General features: G+C 35.6%; 1 protein-coding gene across 3 annotated transcripts in view; it reads left to right on the forward strand.

Moving 5' to 3' along the window:
- Positions 1-238: 238 nt before the first annotated feature.
- The window catches only part of LOC142221562 (poly [ADP-ribose] polymerase-like), a 130144-nt gene continuing 111104 nt past the window's right edge, over positions 239-19278 (forward strand). For 2 of the 3 annotated variants that reach the window (XM_075291311.1, XM_075291309.1), the window contains exon 1: positions 240-479. In XM_075291311.1, coding sequence (XP_075147426.1) covers positions 363-479 — 117 coding nt within the window. In that variant the 5' untranslated portion in view covers positions 240-362. Of the gene's footprint in view, positions 480-19278 lie in introns of all 3 variants that reach the window. The other variant, XM_075291308.1, reaches the window with a different exon arrangement.

The raw sequence follows: 19278 nt of genomic DNA on the forward strand, positions 1-19278 counted from the left end.
GAAATCCTCTACGAGACAGTTGATATTTGCCTATTGCAAATCTACCGGGATCTAGGAGGATTTCGGTCAAAATCCTCGTTTACGAGGATTTCGTGTCTATTGCGAACTTAGTATTAAACTCGAACTTAATACCCGCATTTTCTGAAAAAAAAAACTCTAATACAATTTGGGGGGTTTTGCTTAAAATTTTGGGGTGAGGTTCACAAAGCTCCTGGCAACTCTGTTAACGATTTGCATTCATAGATAAGTTAACTTGGCAACATCATTACGTTATTTCTTGGCGCTGTTAACTGAGTCTGTCTGATTTTTTCGTATATTCGTTTTTGTGCGTCGAGTTTTATAATTGAACCTTTACCGTTAATATGGAAGATATTGAATTGCCGTATAAAGTGGAATATGCTAGATCGGGCCGTTCAAGTTGTAAAGGATGTAAAAATAATATTGGCCAAGGGTCTTTGCGCATTGCGGCTATGGTGCAAGTAAGTTGGGGATAAATCAAATCGTAATTCCCATTTTGATCATATTTATGGGGAGTTTTTGAATAAAACACAATATTTGTTTGTAAATATAAAATTTTAATTAATTTTTAATTGGATACATATAATGTTTAACTTTCTTATAAGTATTCTAGTAGCCCTGATGTTTGTCGCGTGGTACCTATACAATATATTGTGGGGGGTACAATATATTGTGGTAGTTGAATGCTCTGGACAAACTGTTTGTCTTTTTTTTTGAAAGAAAGACAATACGGTTTTTAGTTACCTTCGTTTTGTTCGCATAGTGGTTGCTCCAAACTTGGTCCAAGTTGAGGCACATCTTGTCAAATTTCATAATGTTAGTGTTCCCATTTGTTCCAAACACAAAAATCGAAGTTTCTTTACGCTGCTTTTGAAACTGTTCTAAAACCTCTAATGTAATTGGTGGTAGGTCCAATTGGACCTCATCACACAGAAAAGTACTAAACTGTTTGAAAACACCTATATAAACCGATTTAATGACTATCTCGCACAGAAGGGCTAATACTAATAGTTTTTTGTGCCGAAATAATTGAAATGCACACCTTCTTTAAAATAAACCCAAACATATTCAATTTGTGGCGCTAAAGAGCCACTGCTTACCTTAATCTGAATAAACGCGTTACTCTTCATGGTTTAGACTTTTTAGTTTTAATTTTTATACCCTTCACCACTACTGTGGTACAGGGTATAATAAGTTTGTGCATTTGTATGTAACGCCAAGAAGGAAAAGTCTGAGACCCATCGTTTAGTATACCGATAATCTTAGAATTAAATTCTGAGTCGATTTAGCGATGTCCGTCTGTCTGTCTGTCTGTTGATGTATTTTTGTGTGCAAAGTACAGCTCGCAGTTTTAGTCCGATTGTCCTAAAATTTGGCATGATTTTGGAAAAAATCGGTTCAGATTTAGATATAGCTGCCATATATATTTTTCACCGATCTGGTCATAATTGGCGTGCATATCAACCGATCTTCCTCAATTTCCGTACATCCCAATATTTTATGAGTCTCGAAAAACTTGCAAAATATCATAGCTTTCGCCCGATTTACACTCCTTTGTCCACAGAGGCCAATTTTTTGCTCCGATTTAGTTGAAATTTTGCACAGGGAGTAGAATTAGCATTGTTGCTATGCGTGCCAAATTTGGTTGAAATCGGTTCAGATTTAGATATAGCTCCCATATATATGTTTTTCTGATTTCGACAAAAATGGTCAAAATACCAACATTCTCCTTGTAAAATCGCCACTGCTTAGTCGAATAGTTGAAAAAATGACTCTAATTTTCTTAAACTTCTAATACATATATATCGAGTGATAAATCATAAATAAAATTTTGCGAAGTTTCCTTAAGATTGCTTCAGATTTAAATGTTTCCCATAGTTTTTTACTAACATTGTGTTCCACCCTAGTCCATTGGCCGACTTAAATTTTGAGTCTATAGATTTTGTAAAAGTCTATCAAATTCTGTCCAAATCGAGTGATATTTAAATGTATGTATTTGGGACAAACCTTTATATATAGCACACAACACATTTGACAGATGTGATATGGTATCGAAAATTTAGATCTATAAAGTGGTGCAGGGTATAATATAGTCGGCCCCGCCCGACTTTAGACTTTCCTTACTTGTTTATCCGAAATTTGGTCTGAACATAGTGCAATTGGCCTTATTCTCGAACTTTCGCGGGACCTTTCTCCCTTCCCGCTCAAAGAAAAACTTCCTTTGATATGATATTATATTGATAATTTAGACATAGTAAAGCATAAAAAATTGCCTAAGGAATAGGTTCTAAGACTCTATGGAGAAATCAAACCATTTAGCTTATTTGAAAGTCTTGTACAAGGTAGAAAATGGAATCAAAAGATTCTACATGTCAATAAATGGTCAAAATCAAAATTTATATAAAAGAAACTTTTACATTGGATGCTCGTCCAATAAAGAATTCTAACGCGTTTCAAAACACTTGTTTGGATATTTAAAAGAATTATTTCGGTTATACGCTTGTGAAACGGATATAGTGAAGACATGAAAATTGGGTTTATGGAATTATACGTACATACTTAGTGGTTAATATTAGTAATAGTAGTAGTATTTTATTATTTTTTTAAATTCATTCATAAAACTATTACAATTTCAATTTAAAAAGTTATATTAAAATAATAAATTAAAAATTATTTATGACAATGGCATCCAATTGCCGTCAGTCATTTTGCCTCAAAATTTTATTATTATTCCTAATTTATATATTAGTAAAATTTTGTGTATTAGTTTTTAATTTAGAAAATAGTATGTATGGGCTATATTAATTGTATTCTTGATTTAAAAGTTTTATATATTTTAGAGCTTCGTTCACACATAAATTCAGTCTAATATAGTAGAGCGCACGGTTACAGCGGAAGTAGAACTCTTTATTACTAAATGTCAATAACATAAGGAATACAATAAATGTCATAATACATAAATATATACAAATAGGGATATAATAGGATATGTAGATTACATGATAGTATAATCCCAATACTCCTCCTTAATCTGGATATTCTATTGAAGCCCCATTGCCTTTCTGAATAATTCCAATTTATTCTTTTCAAGCGGTTTTGTTAGGATATCAGCAACCTGTTCGTTTGTGCTTATGTAGTTCACTTTAAACTTTCCATTTTGTAATTGATCTTGCACAAAGTGATGACGAACATCAATGTGTTTAGTTCTGGAATGGTCTCCACTTGCTGATGCAATCGATATGGCACTTTGATTATCGCAAGCTATTTGCATCGATTTTGGACTCGGGTAAAAATGTGATTCTATACCACTCCACCATATTGCTTCTTGAACAGTTGCTGACAGAGCAATGTATTCAGCTTCACACGATGAGAGTGCTACGGTTTGTTGCCGTTTTGAGCACCAGGATATGGCTCCCCCTTGAGCGATAAAGACATAGCCTGTCGTAGATTTCCTATCATCAACACTACCAGCCCAGTCTGCGTCAGAGTATCCGATGATATCACTTCTCTCATCTTTCAAGAAATTCAATTTTAATTTTGAGGTGCCACGCAAATACCTTAAAATATGTTTTACTGCTAACCAATGATGGGTTCCAGGATTTGCGTTGAAGCAACTCAATTTATTTACAGCGAATGTAATGTCTGGTCTAGTACATTGAGACAAATACATAAGACATCCGATAGCTTCCTGGTACGGAATATTTTCCATTTTCTTCATTTCCTCGGATGTGGTGGGACAGTCATCTTTTGAATATTTTTCACTTGCATTCATAGGTGTGCTGACTGGTTTTGCATTCTTCATTCCAAATTTTTCAAGAATGCTCTCAATATAGTGTTCTTGATCAAGAGAAATTTTACCTTCTTCACGAGTGATTCTCATTCCAAGAATTTGTTTCGCGGCTCCAAGGTCTTTCATGTGAAATTTACGGTTAAGGTGACCTTTTATATTCTTGAGCCATTTATCATTGTTACAGAACAGTAAGATGTCATCCACATATACAGCTACTATAAGTAGTTTGTTGTCTTCGAGTTTGTAAAATACACATGGATCATATTTTGACTTTTGTAGTCCACTAGCTTCTAGTACCTTGTTTAATTCTTTGTTCCAAACTCTGCTTGACTGTTTTAGCCCATACAATGCTTTATTTAGACGACATACTTTTGACGCATTATAATGATCCGTGTATAGCGGTGGCTGTTCCATGTAGATCTCCTCTTCAATATTGCCTTGTAGAAATGCTGTGATGGCATCCATTTGTTCAACTTGTAGATTTAGTTTCGCCGCGATTGCAAAAAGGTATCGTAGGGAACTATGACGTATAACTGGCGAGTACGTTTCATCATAATCCACCCCCTTTCGCTGCGAGTATCCTTTTATGACCAATCGCGCTTTATAACGATCAATGCTACCAGTGACGTCACGTTTGGTTCGAAAAATCCATTTACATTTGATTGCCTTGCGGTTTGGTGGCAATTCTGACATTGACCAAGTATTGTTTTGCATCAGAGATTGATATTCCTCTTCCATTGCCAGCTTCCAGTGATTCGCATCTGGCCGTGCCAATGCTTCTTCTAGCGTCGCCGGATCATCCATGTATGTCTGAAACAATTGTGATGCAGTATTTTGTTTATTTTTAAAATTAATTTCAAAATACTTGCCTTTAAATATGCGCCCCTCATCGCCGTGCTTAACCTTTTGTTGGGGAAACAATTTTCGGCTATTTGGTTGCAATGGAGGCGCCGCCAATCCAGAAAATCCAATAAAGTTGACTTCAGAACTACATGTTGAGTTACCATCTCCTTGTTCATCATTTCGTAAAATATTTTGTTGTTCATCATTTCGCAAAACAGCTGTTTCATACTCATCTGATGATGTACTTTCATTGCCAGTGACGTATTCATATAATCTAACGGGTTTCTTTCGGTTTCTTCCACTCCGTCTTAATGACTGTGTTGCAGTATGCTGCTGCTGAGAAACTTGTTGATTTGTTTTGTTTACGTCGTCCGTTGAATCAGTTGGGGTAATTTCAGTTTGTTGTTGTTCTGCCACTTCATTTCTGTTTATAATTTCAGTTTGACTTTGTTCTTCTAGTGCATTTTCTCTTAAATCTAGACCGACTTTGCTATGTTTTGTCTTGATCGCAAACTTCGCAGGAGTATCTGTAGATATGTTTTCATCAATGAATGATACATTACGGCTTTTGAACACCATGTTTTTATCCGGATCATAAAAACGGTAACCTTTTGTGTGCTCATCGAAGCCTACTAAAACACATTCTTTTGCTTTTACATCCCACTTTTTACGATTTGCATTGGGTATGTGGACCATAGCATTTGTTCCAAAAACTTTTATATGTGACAGATCAGGTTTCCTGCCATTCCACGCCTCTTCAGGAGTGATGCCAGTGCCTTTCGATGGTGACCGGTTAAGTAAATAAACCGAATATGCTGCAGCTTCTGCCCAAAATATTTTTGGCAAATTTGCATCTGCTAACATACATCTCGCTTTTTCAACAATTGATCTGTTGTTGCGTTCGGCAACTCCATTTTGCTCAGGTGTATGTACATTTGTTGTTTGGTGATTTATCCCATTCTCTTTTACTATGCGCCGAAAGGTTTTGTTTACAAACTCCGTTCCATTATCGGTGCGTATGGTTTTTAGTTGTTTACCACTTTGCCTCTCCGCAAAACACAAAAATTCTTTAAATTTGGCAGCAACTTCACTTTCACTTTTCGTTGGAAGAAAATAAATAAAAATTTTTCGTGTTTTGTCGTCGATAAATGTTAAAAAATATCGACTTCCTCCAAGAGAATGTTCTTCCATTGGGCCGCAAACGTCACAATGTACCACCTCGAGTATCTCCGAAGCTCTATGTGCATTTTTGTTGAATGGCAATCTAATTTGCTTACCCATTGGACAAATTTTACAATCATTCGCGTTGTCATTCGAAAATTCTATGCCAGTTGCTAAACCATTTTTTAGTTTTTGTAAACTTTTGAGGTTAAGATGACCCATACGTCTGTGCCATAAATTGTAACTTGCAGTTGCCCCACATGCAAATGCTTTATTAGTGGTTTTACACTCCAATTTAAACAGACCGTTTATATGTTTTCCTGTAGAAATTACTTTGTTTTCCGGGTTCAACACCTCAACACCGTTTTTGCTAAATATAACACAATGACCTCTCTTCACAATTTGACTTACCGAGAGTAAATTAGTTGACAAATCAGGAATGTGCAATACATTATTTATTTCTATGTCTGTGTCATGACAATCAGGACGTATTGTTGATGTACCAGACGCTTTTATTTGCATTATCCCTTTATTTGCTGTTGAAACTGTTCCAGTTTTTGAATTAATGTTTGTCAACAAATCCGAATTGAACGTCATATGTGATGTAGCACCAGAGTCAAAGTACCAATCGTTGTTGTTGGTTGTGTTTAGCGTCGAAAGAGCAACAGCTGAGTACGCATCATATTTTCTATCACTGCTGTCAGATGTTGGGACTTTCGTGTGACAATATTTTGCTATATGACCATATTTCTGGCATTTCCGACATTTCGGGCCTTTTTTGTTGTTTACTTGTTGGAACTTTCTTTGTGAAGCTTTAAATGCAGATGTTTCGCATGCACTTGGTATTTCTTGCAGAAGTTTTACCTTTATGCTATCTCCAGTGATGCTAATTCCTGAGTTTTCCAAAGCCATAATCATTGGTCGGTATTCATCGGGTAGTCCAGCAAGTAACAATGAGCCAACCCATTCTTCACTTATCGTGAAACCAATACCGTTCAAAGATTGTGCAGTCGTAACAATTTCTTTTACATATACTTCCATCGATCCACAGCTTGCAAGAGACGTTGTGATCAGCTTTCGCAATAATGCTACGCGTCGAGTCAGTCCAGAATCTTCGTATGCTTTTGCTAGCTGGTTCCAAAGGTCTTTTGCTGTTTTTACATTTTGTATGTGAACATAACATACCGGGTCGATTATCAACGTCAGCTTACTTTTCGCTCTCCTGTCTTGATCTGGATTCACATCTTTTTTTGGATTTCCCTGTTCATCGACTTCATAATCGATCGTGGTAGTCCAAAGATTATCTAAATCCAAATAAGCCTGCGCAGCAATTTTCCAGGTGGGATAATTTTCTCTCCCAAAAAGTCTTTCGATAGACAATCCTCCTGTATTACTTTCCGGCTTCGACATGTCGAGATTAGATTGATAATTTAGGATGAATTATAATTTTATTTCTAAGCTGGGAACATAACCTATAGTAGAGCGCACGGTTACAGCGGAAGTAGAACTCTTTATTACTAAATGTCAATAACATAAGGAATACAATAAATGTCATAATACATAAATATATACAAATAGGGATATAATAGGATATGTAGATTACATGATAGTATAATCCCAATATCTAATCCAAATTCTTCCTCCTATTTTTTGTTTGTTTCAAATATCCAATCAGATTTGATTCTCTGATTTCCCACTCCTCCTCATCAATATTTCCACAAAAATTCACACTAAATTCTGCACCAAGTTTGTTCATGGCTTTTGTCCAGAATATATTCTTTGACAGTATCTGAACGGATAATTTATGTGGCAATCTTTCACGTTGCCTTCTGAATAGAGTTTTAAAAACGTAGTGCATGTGAAACTCTAAGCTATAGAAGTGGCAATCTTCTGCATTGGTTTCCAAGTTAATAGCGTATGTTGGTGTAAAATCTGGGAGTTTCAGAATTCTTTTTATAAAATACCTTCGAAGTTTATCCACGGTATCAAATTGCTCATATCCCCAAACATGTGCTCCATAAGTTTGAACAGATCTGCTTACTGCTTGGAATAGTTTCCACTTTGCATTTAATGATATCTCCATGTAGCATTAATCCAAAGCTTTGCAGAATTATTTCTTTTTTCAACATGTTTGCGAAAGTTAAATTTTGGTGTCATTGTCACACCTAAATAGCAGTACGCATTTACTGTTTTGATTTCATCACCTTTTTAGCTCCATTTTTCACGTTTAGATAATTTTCCGCCTTTTCTAAATATCAGTATTTCCAATTTACTCATATTAACTTCCATTCCCCAGAAATCACAATAGTGTTCTAATTTTTTAATCATTCTCTGCATAAGGACTACATCATCAGCAAGCAGGACAAGGTCATCTGCATACATTAAAAACCTAATATTTTCACCATCAATATTGAGACCACCCTCTAATATATCGTGTAAATCATTTAAATATAAGATAAAGAGGAGAGATTTAGTCTCAAACGTCTCAGATAGCTCAGTACGATTCCACACTTTGGTAGTTGTGTGGATATATTTATTTTCAATCAGGGGGCTAATCACGGCAGTCGATATCGAATTCATAATCGTATCGAAAAAATTGCAGATACGATTAAAAGTTTGGATCACGGCATTCGATCGAAATTTGATGCAATTTCTCTAGCATTGCCAACAGCAAAAAACGAAGCAGAACAAAATGAAATGACAAAATTTTATCTCTTTTTTTATCTTATCTCTTTTTACATTCCTCCGAATATAAAATAATTTGGCGACAAATAAGGAAAGGACACATTGCTATTTTTTTTGATTGATTGATCTATTTTCCGAACCATAAAGACATATAATATGAAATTTATACACACTGTTCTTATGGACAAGGAATTTATTTGGAAGAAGATGGAATTGTTCAGATGTTATTGACAATTCAAAATTTTGCGTTTTGCAATTCGTAAACCAGAACAGTGGGTATAATTTTTGGTGCCATGTCAACGTCAATTCTACCGCTTTACAATTGTATGCCGTCTTAAAACTTTTGGCCAGTGGAAGCCTTCATCATTCACTATTCTTACAAGGTGGTCCAGAAGCGTTATGTTGTCACGGAATGGTACGGTAATTGGTTGATCACAATCTCTTGGATATCGATCTAGCATGTGCACTTTTTATATGATTCTTTGCCAAGCTAGGATGCTCGCTCCCGAACTCGACTATGACCAATTTTTTCTTTAACTATTATTGGATTTACATTAGTCCTAAATATTTAAAATATGTTCATTATACGTAAATTTACTACAAAGTACCAACAATTCGAACTTAAACTAATATATTTACTATTCCTGTATGGCGAAAACATGTAAAAAACAAGTAAAAAATGTTTTACGATTGCAATTTACCAATCGAGAAAATTGTCGATCAAAAAAACTCGATATCGACTCCCGTGATCCGAAAAATTTAGATTTCGATCAAAAGTTCTCGATATCGAATGCCGTGATTAGCCCCCAGTGTTGAGATTTTTGTCGATATACCTATTAAATTCATCTTAGAGATCATCCTTCCTCTTGGTACTTTATCAAAAGTCGCCTTAAAATCTACAAAGAAGCCGTATACTTTTTTATTTTCAGCAAATTTTACATTGACTATACCGGCTAGATTATATATATATATATTGTCGACAGTAGAGTAGTTTGCTCTGAAACCTGCTTGGTATTCATTTAATATCCTGTTAGCCAATTTTTCATTCTATCGTTTATAATTCCCATGAATATCTTGTACGAAGAGTTGGTGAACGATATACCCCTGTAATTGTTCGTAACATTTACATCTTCCTTCTTATGTATTGGGAAAATTATACTGTTTTCCATCGATTCTGTCACATAACCTCTCTCCAAAATAGAGTTAAATGCTTTGGTTAGGTGTGTAATGCGTTTTTAAAAAACTCTGACGGTACTCAATCTTCTCCTGGAGCCATGTTTAATTTGGAATTTTTTAGGATTTTGTTTACTTCTTCAACAGATATTATTTTGTTTAAATCATAATCTTCAATGTATCTCGCGGGATACTGTATGTCCCATGACAAAATTGTTCAAAATACTGCTTACTTTCAGGCCACTTCCGTAGTAAAACTTTTCGCCTCTTATCTATTTTACTAATCGCCACCAATTTTTTCTTCATAAAACGTTCTTGCTTTCAAGTATTTTTCTTTATTTTCTTGGCTGTGACAACTTCTGAGTTTGTTGAGAAACTTGAAAGTATTTTTCCTTGCTTGAAGACATTTGTAACTGAACCAAGGGCTTTTTCGTTTCCATGTTTCTGTTTGTTCTTTAGGTTTGACTGCTGCTAATTTAATGATATCGACCAGTTGTTCAATCGAGTGTTCGTTATCGCTTTTCTCATTCAATATGTTATTCAGCTTTATTTGATATGCACCTTTTGTACCATCTTTCCATATCAGTTTATGTAACAAGTTCATCGGTTTGCTCAGTTCGCGATTTTCCATCAGACTTATTTTCATCTTTATAGGCATGTGATCCGACCACACTTTGGACTCGACTTCAAAACACTGCACGTAATTTAAGAATTCATGTGAAATAGCGCAAATATCGTTTACAGAACAGCCAACTGTGCTAATAAATGTGAATTTTCCATCATCATCACCTAAAGTCCTTCCATTTAGCATAATCTGACCATAATCGTCCAAAAATTCCACAAGTTGTCTGCCGCTACTGTTTATAACTTGGTCTTGTGATTTCCTTACGTTCATATCTCCAATAAGTATTGTGTGACTTGATTGTAACGCCATATACATTTCTTTTATTTCATTGAATTCTCGCTCCCAATCCACACCCCTCACATAAACAGGGATTATATTAACTTCCGTTTTGCTCGTATGAAGTCGAAGGACATCCACGTTTCCGTAGGACTGTAATTGATGCCGTATGCCCAATGTTATCAGATCATTGCGCACTCCATATGCACAACCTCCACTAGGTCTTTCATACGCGCTAAGCCGGATTGCAGATTTCCAGTAAACGCTAAATTGTGGAAAATATTTGTTCCATTTTCCGTCCCTTCAGTTAGTTGATGCGTTTCGCTTAAAACAAAAATATAATTTTTTTACCAAATATTCGAAGAATTCTGGAAACAGACTTTTATTACCCAACCCGTGTATGTTATATGCTACTATACTTGATTTTACATTGCTATCTTTTTGTTTTGAGGTAGTATATGTTACATTTTGCGGCAAACTTAAACGTTTTTGTGCTAATTTTCTCTTTTAATTGCTTATACTCCACGTTTAGGCGTTGTACCCCTGCTCCATATATTTTCTGTAGAACATTCAAAGCATTATCCTTGCCACACATAAGAACTTTATCTTTGTTCCAAGTTAGCTCTTTGCCATCTACAATCAGCCTTATGCCTAAAATTGATACCTTTTTGTATTATCCAAGTGTATCATGTCTTTTCGCAGCTCAAGCATAACTTTTTTATCCACTTTTGCTTCAACAGATAACTCCTTTTCAATATAAATTGTTTTTCCAGTTAGATTGCTAACGTTTTTAAATATTTGTCTTACGTAACATGCTGAGCTGAATTCCACCATCACCGTCATCTTTGCCCCCTTTTCATATATCTTTCGTGCACTTTCAAATGGGATATGTTCTGTGATTTTCAGGTCATTTTTTAATACTTTATAGTGTTTAATATTGCTCAAAAGGCTATGCAAATTATTTGAAATAATTAGAATTTAATCTTATTGACCCCTAACTTTTTGTCTGTGTCCCCAAAAAAGTTGTCTTATTTTTTCAATTTAGTTTTATTGCCTCACATACAACAAGATTTTTAATCATATAATTACAGTATGTGATAAAATATTTCAAGTGTTACATATTTTGTTTTAAAACGATAAGTACATGAAATAAGATTAATACTAGTTTTGACTAGGTTAGGTTAGGTTAGGTTAAAGTGGCAGCCCGATTAAGATTCAGGCTCACTTAGACTATTCAGTCCATTGTGATACCACATTAACTAAAAGTACCTATTACATATAGGCACTTCTAGTTTTAACCGCTGAACCTTCTTGATTATTTTTCTTTGTTGAACCAACCAGATTGTTCCAAAAACATCAGACTGCTTAAGTTAACGTTTTCCAGATCCGCCAGTAATCTGAAGCTATATGCTCCTAAAAGTTGCTTGCGCTTTACACAAAATGCAGGACACTCACACAAGAGATGTTTAATTGATTCCTTTTCCTCCGCATCATGACAGCTCATACAATAGTCTATACTTCGCGCCTATAGTTTTTGCAAAATCGCCTATCAGGCAGCGACACGTTATAGCAGATATCAGGAGTGATTTTTGACGTCTCGAGAACACTATTCCTATTCTTGCCAACTCATCCGCTTCGCAGTTCCCCGGTATGTTCCTATGGCCCATATTAGGTGAATATTTTACTGCTCAGCCATCTCATTGAGAGATCTGCGGCAGTCGATGGCCCTTTTCGAGTTGAGGAACACAGAGTCCAAGGATTTTATTACAGGTTGACTGTCTGAGTATATATTATATATTATGCCCACATTTTTTGGAACATTACTTCCCAGCCAATTCGCCACCTCTCTTATTGTTAATATTTCAGCCTGAAAAACACTACAGTGATTAGGTAATCTTTTCGCTATTCGAAGTTCCAGATCATTAGAATATACTCCGAAACCCAATTGTCCATCCAATTTGGAACCATAAGTGTAGAAATATATATATACTTTATTCCCCGGGGTCTGTGTGCACCACGCCTCACTGTTGGGGATTAGAGTCTCAAACTTTTTAACGAAAAGTGGACTCGCCAAAGTTTAATCCACTACGTTAGGAACATCTGGCATTATTTTGAGGACCGAAATGTGACCGTAACTTTTTTCGGACCACAGCGATAGCTCGCGCAACCGCACAGCCGTTGTTGCAGCTGACTGTTTGGCCAAAATGTCTAAAGTCAATAGATGCAGCATGACATTAAGGGAATTTGTTCCTGTCTTGCTGAATGCGCCTGAGATACACAAGCAGGCCACACGCTGAACTTTGTCTAAACTTATCGGCTGGTGAAGTGCCGGCCACCAGACTACAACACCATATAGCATTATAGGTCTAACCACTGCCGTGTATAGCCAATGCACAATTTTTGGTTTTAGTCCCCACTTTTTTCCTATTGCCTTCTTTTACACGCCCTTTTTTCAATATTAAACTTAAAGTTCGGCTTCCTGTCCAAAATAACGCCAAGGTATTTTGCACACTCATCAAACCGTGGGAGTTTTGTGATCTTTGCAGTACATGACTAGTTCTGTCTTTGCAGGATTTACCCCAAGTCCATTATCTTTCGCCCATTTCTCAGTCATCCGGAGGGCTCTCTGTATCATATCTCTGATTCTGGATGGGAATTTTCCCCTGTCTGCTAGCGCCACATCATCTGCGTATGCCACCACTTTTATCCTTTCTTTTTCTAGGGAAACCAGAAGATTGTTTATAGCAACATTTCAAAGAAGAGGTGATAGAACTCCTCCTTGGGGAGTGCCTCTGTTCACATACCTTTGTATGTTTGCTTGTCCTAGTGTGGCTGAAATACGTCTCTTCATTAGAAGTTAGTCTAACAGCCTAAGTATACCTGGATCAACATTCAGAGTTGTCAGTCTATTTAATATCGAGCTCGGATGGACGTTATTGAACGCCCCTTCGATGTCTAGAAATGCCACGATTGTGTATTCTTTGACAGATAGTGAGCTTTCAATAAAGCTGACTAGTTCATGTAATGCGGTCTCAGTAGACCTGCCTTTCGAGTATGCATGTTGTCGTTTCGAGAGCAAACTTGAATCGACGCTAGTTCTAAAATAAATATCTATCATCCTCTCCAGAGTCTTAAGTAGGAATGATGATAAGCTGATTGGTCGGAAATCCTTCGCATTCGAGTGAGAGGCTTTTCCCGCTTTAGGTATGAAAACGACTTTTGATTCTCTCCACTTTCGTGGAATATATGCTAAGTTGATACATCCTATATATATCGCCGACAACCAGGGGATAATTCTGTCAGCCACCGCTTTTAACTCCGCCGGAGTAATTCCATCAGGTCCGGGGGATTTGAATGATCCAAAGCTATTTAACGCCCATTTTATTCTAGATTCTGATACAATTTCCTCGATAGGAAACGACCGCTGAGCCACTGTGGCACCGCCAGTGCATGGTTCAACCGTCTGATTTCCGGGAAAATGTGTGTCCAATAGTACCTCCAGCGTCTCCTCACTGGACGTTGTCCAATTGCCCTCCGATGTTTTAATGAAACCTGGTGCGTGAATACAAATTTTCTTTTCGTGAGTGTGCGTGAGCGTGAGTCCTACCAAAAAATATCGTGCGTGAGTGTGCGTGAGTATGATTTTTCTGTCGTGAGTGTGCGTGAGTAAACTATTACTCACGTGCACACCTCTAATTCAAATGTTCCATTAGCTTGTTACGAGAGAGACAACTATAAAGGACGTAGAATGTGTGCCACAATTATGTGCGAATTTATTGTCTGCTCGCCAACTAGCATCTACTGAAAAACAGTTATTTTCGAGAAAAGTAAATGCAGAATTTTGGGAAGCGACAACAAAATCTTAGTAACAGCGACTTTAAGAAACAATTTGTACAGGCTGTACTGTACAAATTGTTGTCAAAATGCAGATAGCACTCACTGTGAATAATAACACTGAAATATGGCATCAACGCCTTGGTCATATATGTGAAGCAAACTTAAATAAAATCAGTGATGTCTATTATCTTAATTTGTCAAATGTGATATATGTATAATGGGGAAACATGTAAGAAGCTCCTTCAAGGAATGTGGTAATCGAGCAACTGAAGTCCTCGGATTAATTCACTCGGATGTAATGGGACCATTCAAAACAAAATCCTTTTCCGGGTCTCGATTTATTGTTACATTTATCGATGATTACTCTCGAAAGGTTTTTTTCGTCCCCATTAAGAGAAAATCTGAAGTTTTCGAGGAGTTGAAGAAATTTCAATTAAAGGCCGGTACTCTGTTTGTTGGTGCGAAAAAAGTTCCACTCAATCATTGTTTCGCGTTGAAAAATGATAGTGTTGACAATATATTTTGTAGGAAAAAAACAGCCATTTTGGAACTTTTTCGCGTTTATTTCATCGAAATGTATTGACAACATCGCAAAATGTCACGAAATGATTACATATACATAGGCAACTACCCAGCGGCGTAAATCGAGAGCACTTTCGATTTAAAGCATTCACGGAGCCCTTATTTTAGAGGCAATACTCATACGATTAGGTCTTATAAAATAATCCCTTTTGTAAGACCTCTTCCTTCTTTACAAAAAAAGTTGATACTCATTCATCATTCATTGCAAAAAACAGGCCTTAAAAAGGTATTTATTTATTAAGATCGCTATTCCTTTTCTCATAACATACTTGTCGTGGCCTTTTGAAATGGCTTATCTGGGACATGTGTTTAAAGACACATTTTAAAGAACTCCTAATAGACCTTGTTTGGTATTGTGAATTACAATGTGTTCTTGCAACGAGGCAAAATAAAACGATTTTTAAAAAGCAACTCATATTCTCATAGCAAGCTCCTATACTTTACGAGACCTTTGAAAAGCCCTTATGCCGTAAGCCAATTTATAAGTTTTTCGACAACGAGTCACAAACATTATAACGGCTTTAAAAAAAACACATGTTCTCATATGCGCACTTCTTTAATCTAAGAGACCTTTGATAAGCCCTTATGCCGTAAGTGTATAAGTAACCGAAAGTTAAGAATAAGAATAATTTTGTTGTTGTGCTAGTCTTTTCTTCTCGTTGCAAAAATAATTTTGCACAATTTAAAGCAACACGTGTTTCTTCATTCGGGTTTGTGATTTCGTTTGAGCAAGTCGAGGTATATGTTTTTTATTTTAAGTAGCTGAAGTGTCAAATATGCGGTAAGTATATATTTTTTGACGAATATTATACTATATTGAAGTGCATTATAATAATAATTTTATAATAATTTTACTTATTTATTTAGCGGCAACTTCTACCATGAAAGCCAATGATCTGTTCAATATGTGGAAATCAGACGTCCAATACGAAATCAGTTCCTATGAAGAAGGTGATTTATTTTTTATAGTACAATTTTATATAGTACAAAATAAAATAAAAAGAATTCTGCACAAATTTTGGGTTTCTTGTTTATATATGAAATTTGGAGTAAGTCCTTTATAAGGTATGTAAACAAGGCCTTTTAAACAGCCTTCATAAAAAGGCATTAAATTGGCATTATTTTAAACTCCTATTAAGAGGCCTCTATTTATATATGCTTCATAAAGCCTTTTGATGTATACATTTTAAAAGGCCTTATTTTATCACACATTATAAAGAACTTATTTGAGGCACTTCCTAAAAGGCCTTAAAATAATGACCTTATATTAGCCCTTATGCTGTAAGTTGAAGTCGGAGCCCTTGGTCGGCTATGACACCCTGTGTAAAAATACAATGAATATGTAATGGGAAGTCAATGCCTTGTGTCTGCAAATAAATACCTTTTAAAAGGCCTTATGAAGAGCGATTTCCGCCGCTGGGTAGTGGCTCGATTTACACACATACACGCATACATAATAATTAAATTGAAAAAGAAGAAGCAGAAGTTATTTTACAAATAACTTTGGATTTAAAAAATCTAATAAATTAATTCTAGTGATTCCATTCATTGCTACCCCGGTACTATACATGTTGGTTAAAGTTCTAATGCTTGGTTGGTTGAAGTCAATTGCTGTTCTCCTTTTGTTAACATTTTGTTTTATGTGTATTATCCCGATGCCCAGTACAAATGAAACGATTGTAAAATATAATTCACAAAATAAAGCTTTTATTTGTTAACATTTTATACATTATTTATGTTCTACAAGCGGCTAGATCTTGGTTGCTAGTTTATTACGGAAATACAACTCCATGTTATACTTTGTTTTCTCAATCGATCAGATTACATTTTTAAATAATAATCCGATCCACTTTTGCATTATAAATTCACCAAAATCAGTTTAATAAATAAATTATTTCTTAATTCACATTGCAAATGGCGCCATGTTATGAAAATACTGACTGATCGATTTACGTCAGTTTTTCAACTCGAAAAAAAACAAAGTATCACAAATGGAAAAAAATTCGCTAGTTTTTCGCATTTTTTGGTTTTGTATGGAGTTTCAACGCGAATACCGAACAGAGTACCAGCCTTAATGGGGGAAAATCAGTGTTGGTTTTTTAAAGTTTTCCGCACCGACAATGGCACTGAATATTTAAGCGAGGATTTTCGAAACCACCTGAATATGTGTGAGATATTGCATCAGAAAACTGATCCGTACGCACCCGAACAGAATGGCGTATCAGAAAGGCTAAATCGTACGATTATGGACCGTGTGCTATTTCAGATCTACTCATATCTAATTGTATCAAATTAGATCTCTCAATTTTTACTCGGGGTACTAAATTTAAACCTTTTCGAATGTAATTTTCGAAACCACTTGAATATGTGTGGGATATTGCATCAGAAAACTGATCCGTACACACCCGAACAGAATGGCGTATCAGAAAGGCTAAATCGTACGATTATGGATATTTCAGATCTACTCATATCTAATTGTATCAAATTAGATCTCTCAATTTTTACTCGGGGTACCAAATTTCAACTTTTTCGAATGTAATTCACTCCTACAAGAGGCCCCAGAGGTCAAATTGAGGATCGATTTATATGTAATTATCGACCGATATGGAGAAATTTTTGCATGGTTGTCATGTTACCACCCATATTTTATAATCGAAGCACTCGGTGCAAAGTAAAGTATTCTCATGTGCTAGCACTTATAAAATGCTTGATTATTCTCGTTAGTATTGTAAGAAATGAATGAATTGACAACAGTCATTGGCAGGCAAAATAGACAAAAAACAAAAATGAAGGTCGATAGAAAACCAAAACTCTTTCATACTTTATTATTTTCATATTTTATATTTTATGGAGATCGAGTCAAATGATATTTTATGGCCATATTGAGATTTCCAAAACATCTTTTTTTTGTCATGCTTCTAAAGTTTAATATGACAGTTTAGGTAGTTTTTATAGAATCCTTTTAAATGTAGAGAAGTCAAATCTAGGTATCGCTCTATACGAGTGTTATATATAATTATAGACCACTATACTTAAAAAAACTTTTATTTTCTGAGGAACAACATTATTAAGAAACATGGTTGTCTTTGGAAGTTAACAAATTGATTCTGGTTTGGATGAAAAGTATTGGCATAGACCAAGGAAGATATACACAGCGCTGTAGTTTGTCTGCACACCGAAGATGGCTCCTTTTCGTCTGCAATTGAGTGATTTTTTAATTTGGCTTTAATTTGTTTTCTTTCCTTAGATCTTTTGCTGAAACACAAAATATTGGAAAAACATGTTAAATTCTATACATCCACACCATTTTTGTTATTCAAATTGACTGATTTGTACGGTAATTATCGTTTTCCAAAAAGAAATTGAGTCACTTTACTGCGCAATTGAGTGGAATGACTGCGCACTGCAAATAAACAAAACCATGGTAAATTATCAAAGTATGTCTTTATATTTTCTTGGTCTATGGTATTGGGCCGAAGCAGCAGTTACAGCAGCCTATTTGATTAATAGAACTCCATGTAGAAAAAATGATGTGAGTCCAGAGGAGGTATGGTGTGGAAAAAGACACAGTCTGAACCACATTCGAGTTTTTGGTTGCAAGGCATTTGTACACAGAGCTCGACCGAAGCTTCGGCTTCGGCATTTGGACAAAAATCGATAATCGGCCACGAATCGGTCTTCGGCGTCAAGAGGTCGACTAACCGAAGCCGAAGCTTTTTGAATAATTTATTTGATATTGAATTATCCGAGTGTTGAATTTGTCTCAGCCAAAACACCCAGTACAAATAATAGTAAAAATTATAAAAAATCTTGTTTTGTCACTATAATATCAAATGAATTACCTTTGATTGTTGTATTTATGCATGCGATTGTTGTATTTCTGTCGAGCTCTAGTAAGCATATCCAACTCCTTGTTACTGCTTATCAATGCATACAAAGGTTGCGAATTCAAAAATAAATGTAAGGTACTTAACTCCTCCAAAGTCATATTATTATATCCAACTATTCTCCGTAAATGATGCTTCATCGATTTTCCCGCCACCTCACAGATTCCTCGAAAGTGAGGACTTGCCGGCGGGATAAAATGCCATCTTACTTCTTTTCTCTTTAATCCCCAATCTCTACATTCTTCGCTATTGCACTTGGAAAAATTTGCGTCCATTATCTTTGTATACCCCTCTTTAAAAGCTTGATTTTTTTCCACACTTTTCTCAAAACTCATGAAGCGCGCCTTTGCTTTTTTATAGGATTCACCCAATAATTTATCCTCTTTTGAACCACGAACCGT

Source organism: Haematobia irritans, chromosome 1, assembly GCF_050003625.1.
Source record: "Haematobia irritans isolate KBUSLIRL chromosome 1, ASM5000362v1, whole genome shotgun sequence".
Classification (NCBI taxonomy): Eukaryota; Metazoa; Arthropoda; class Insecta; order Diptera; family Muscidae; genus Haematobia; species Haematobia irritans.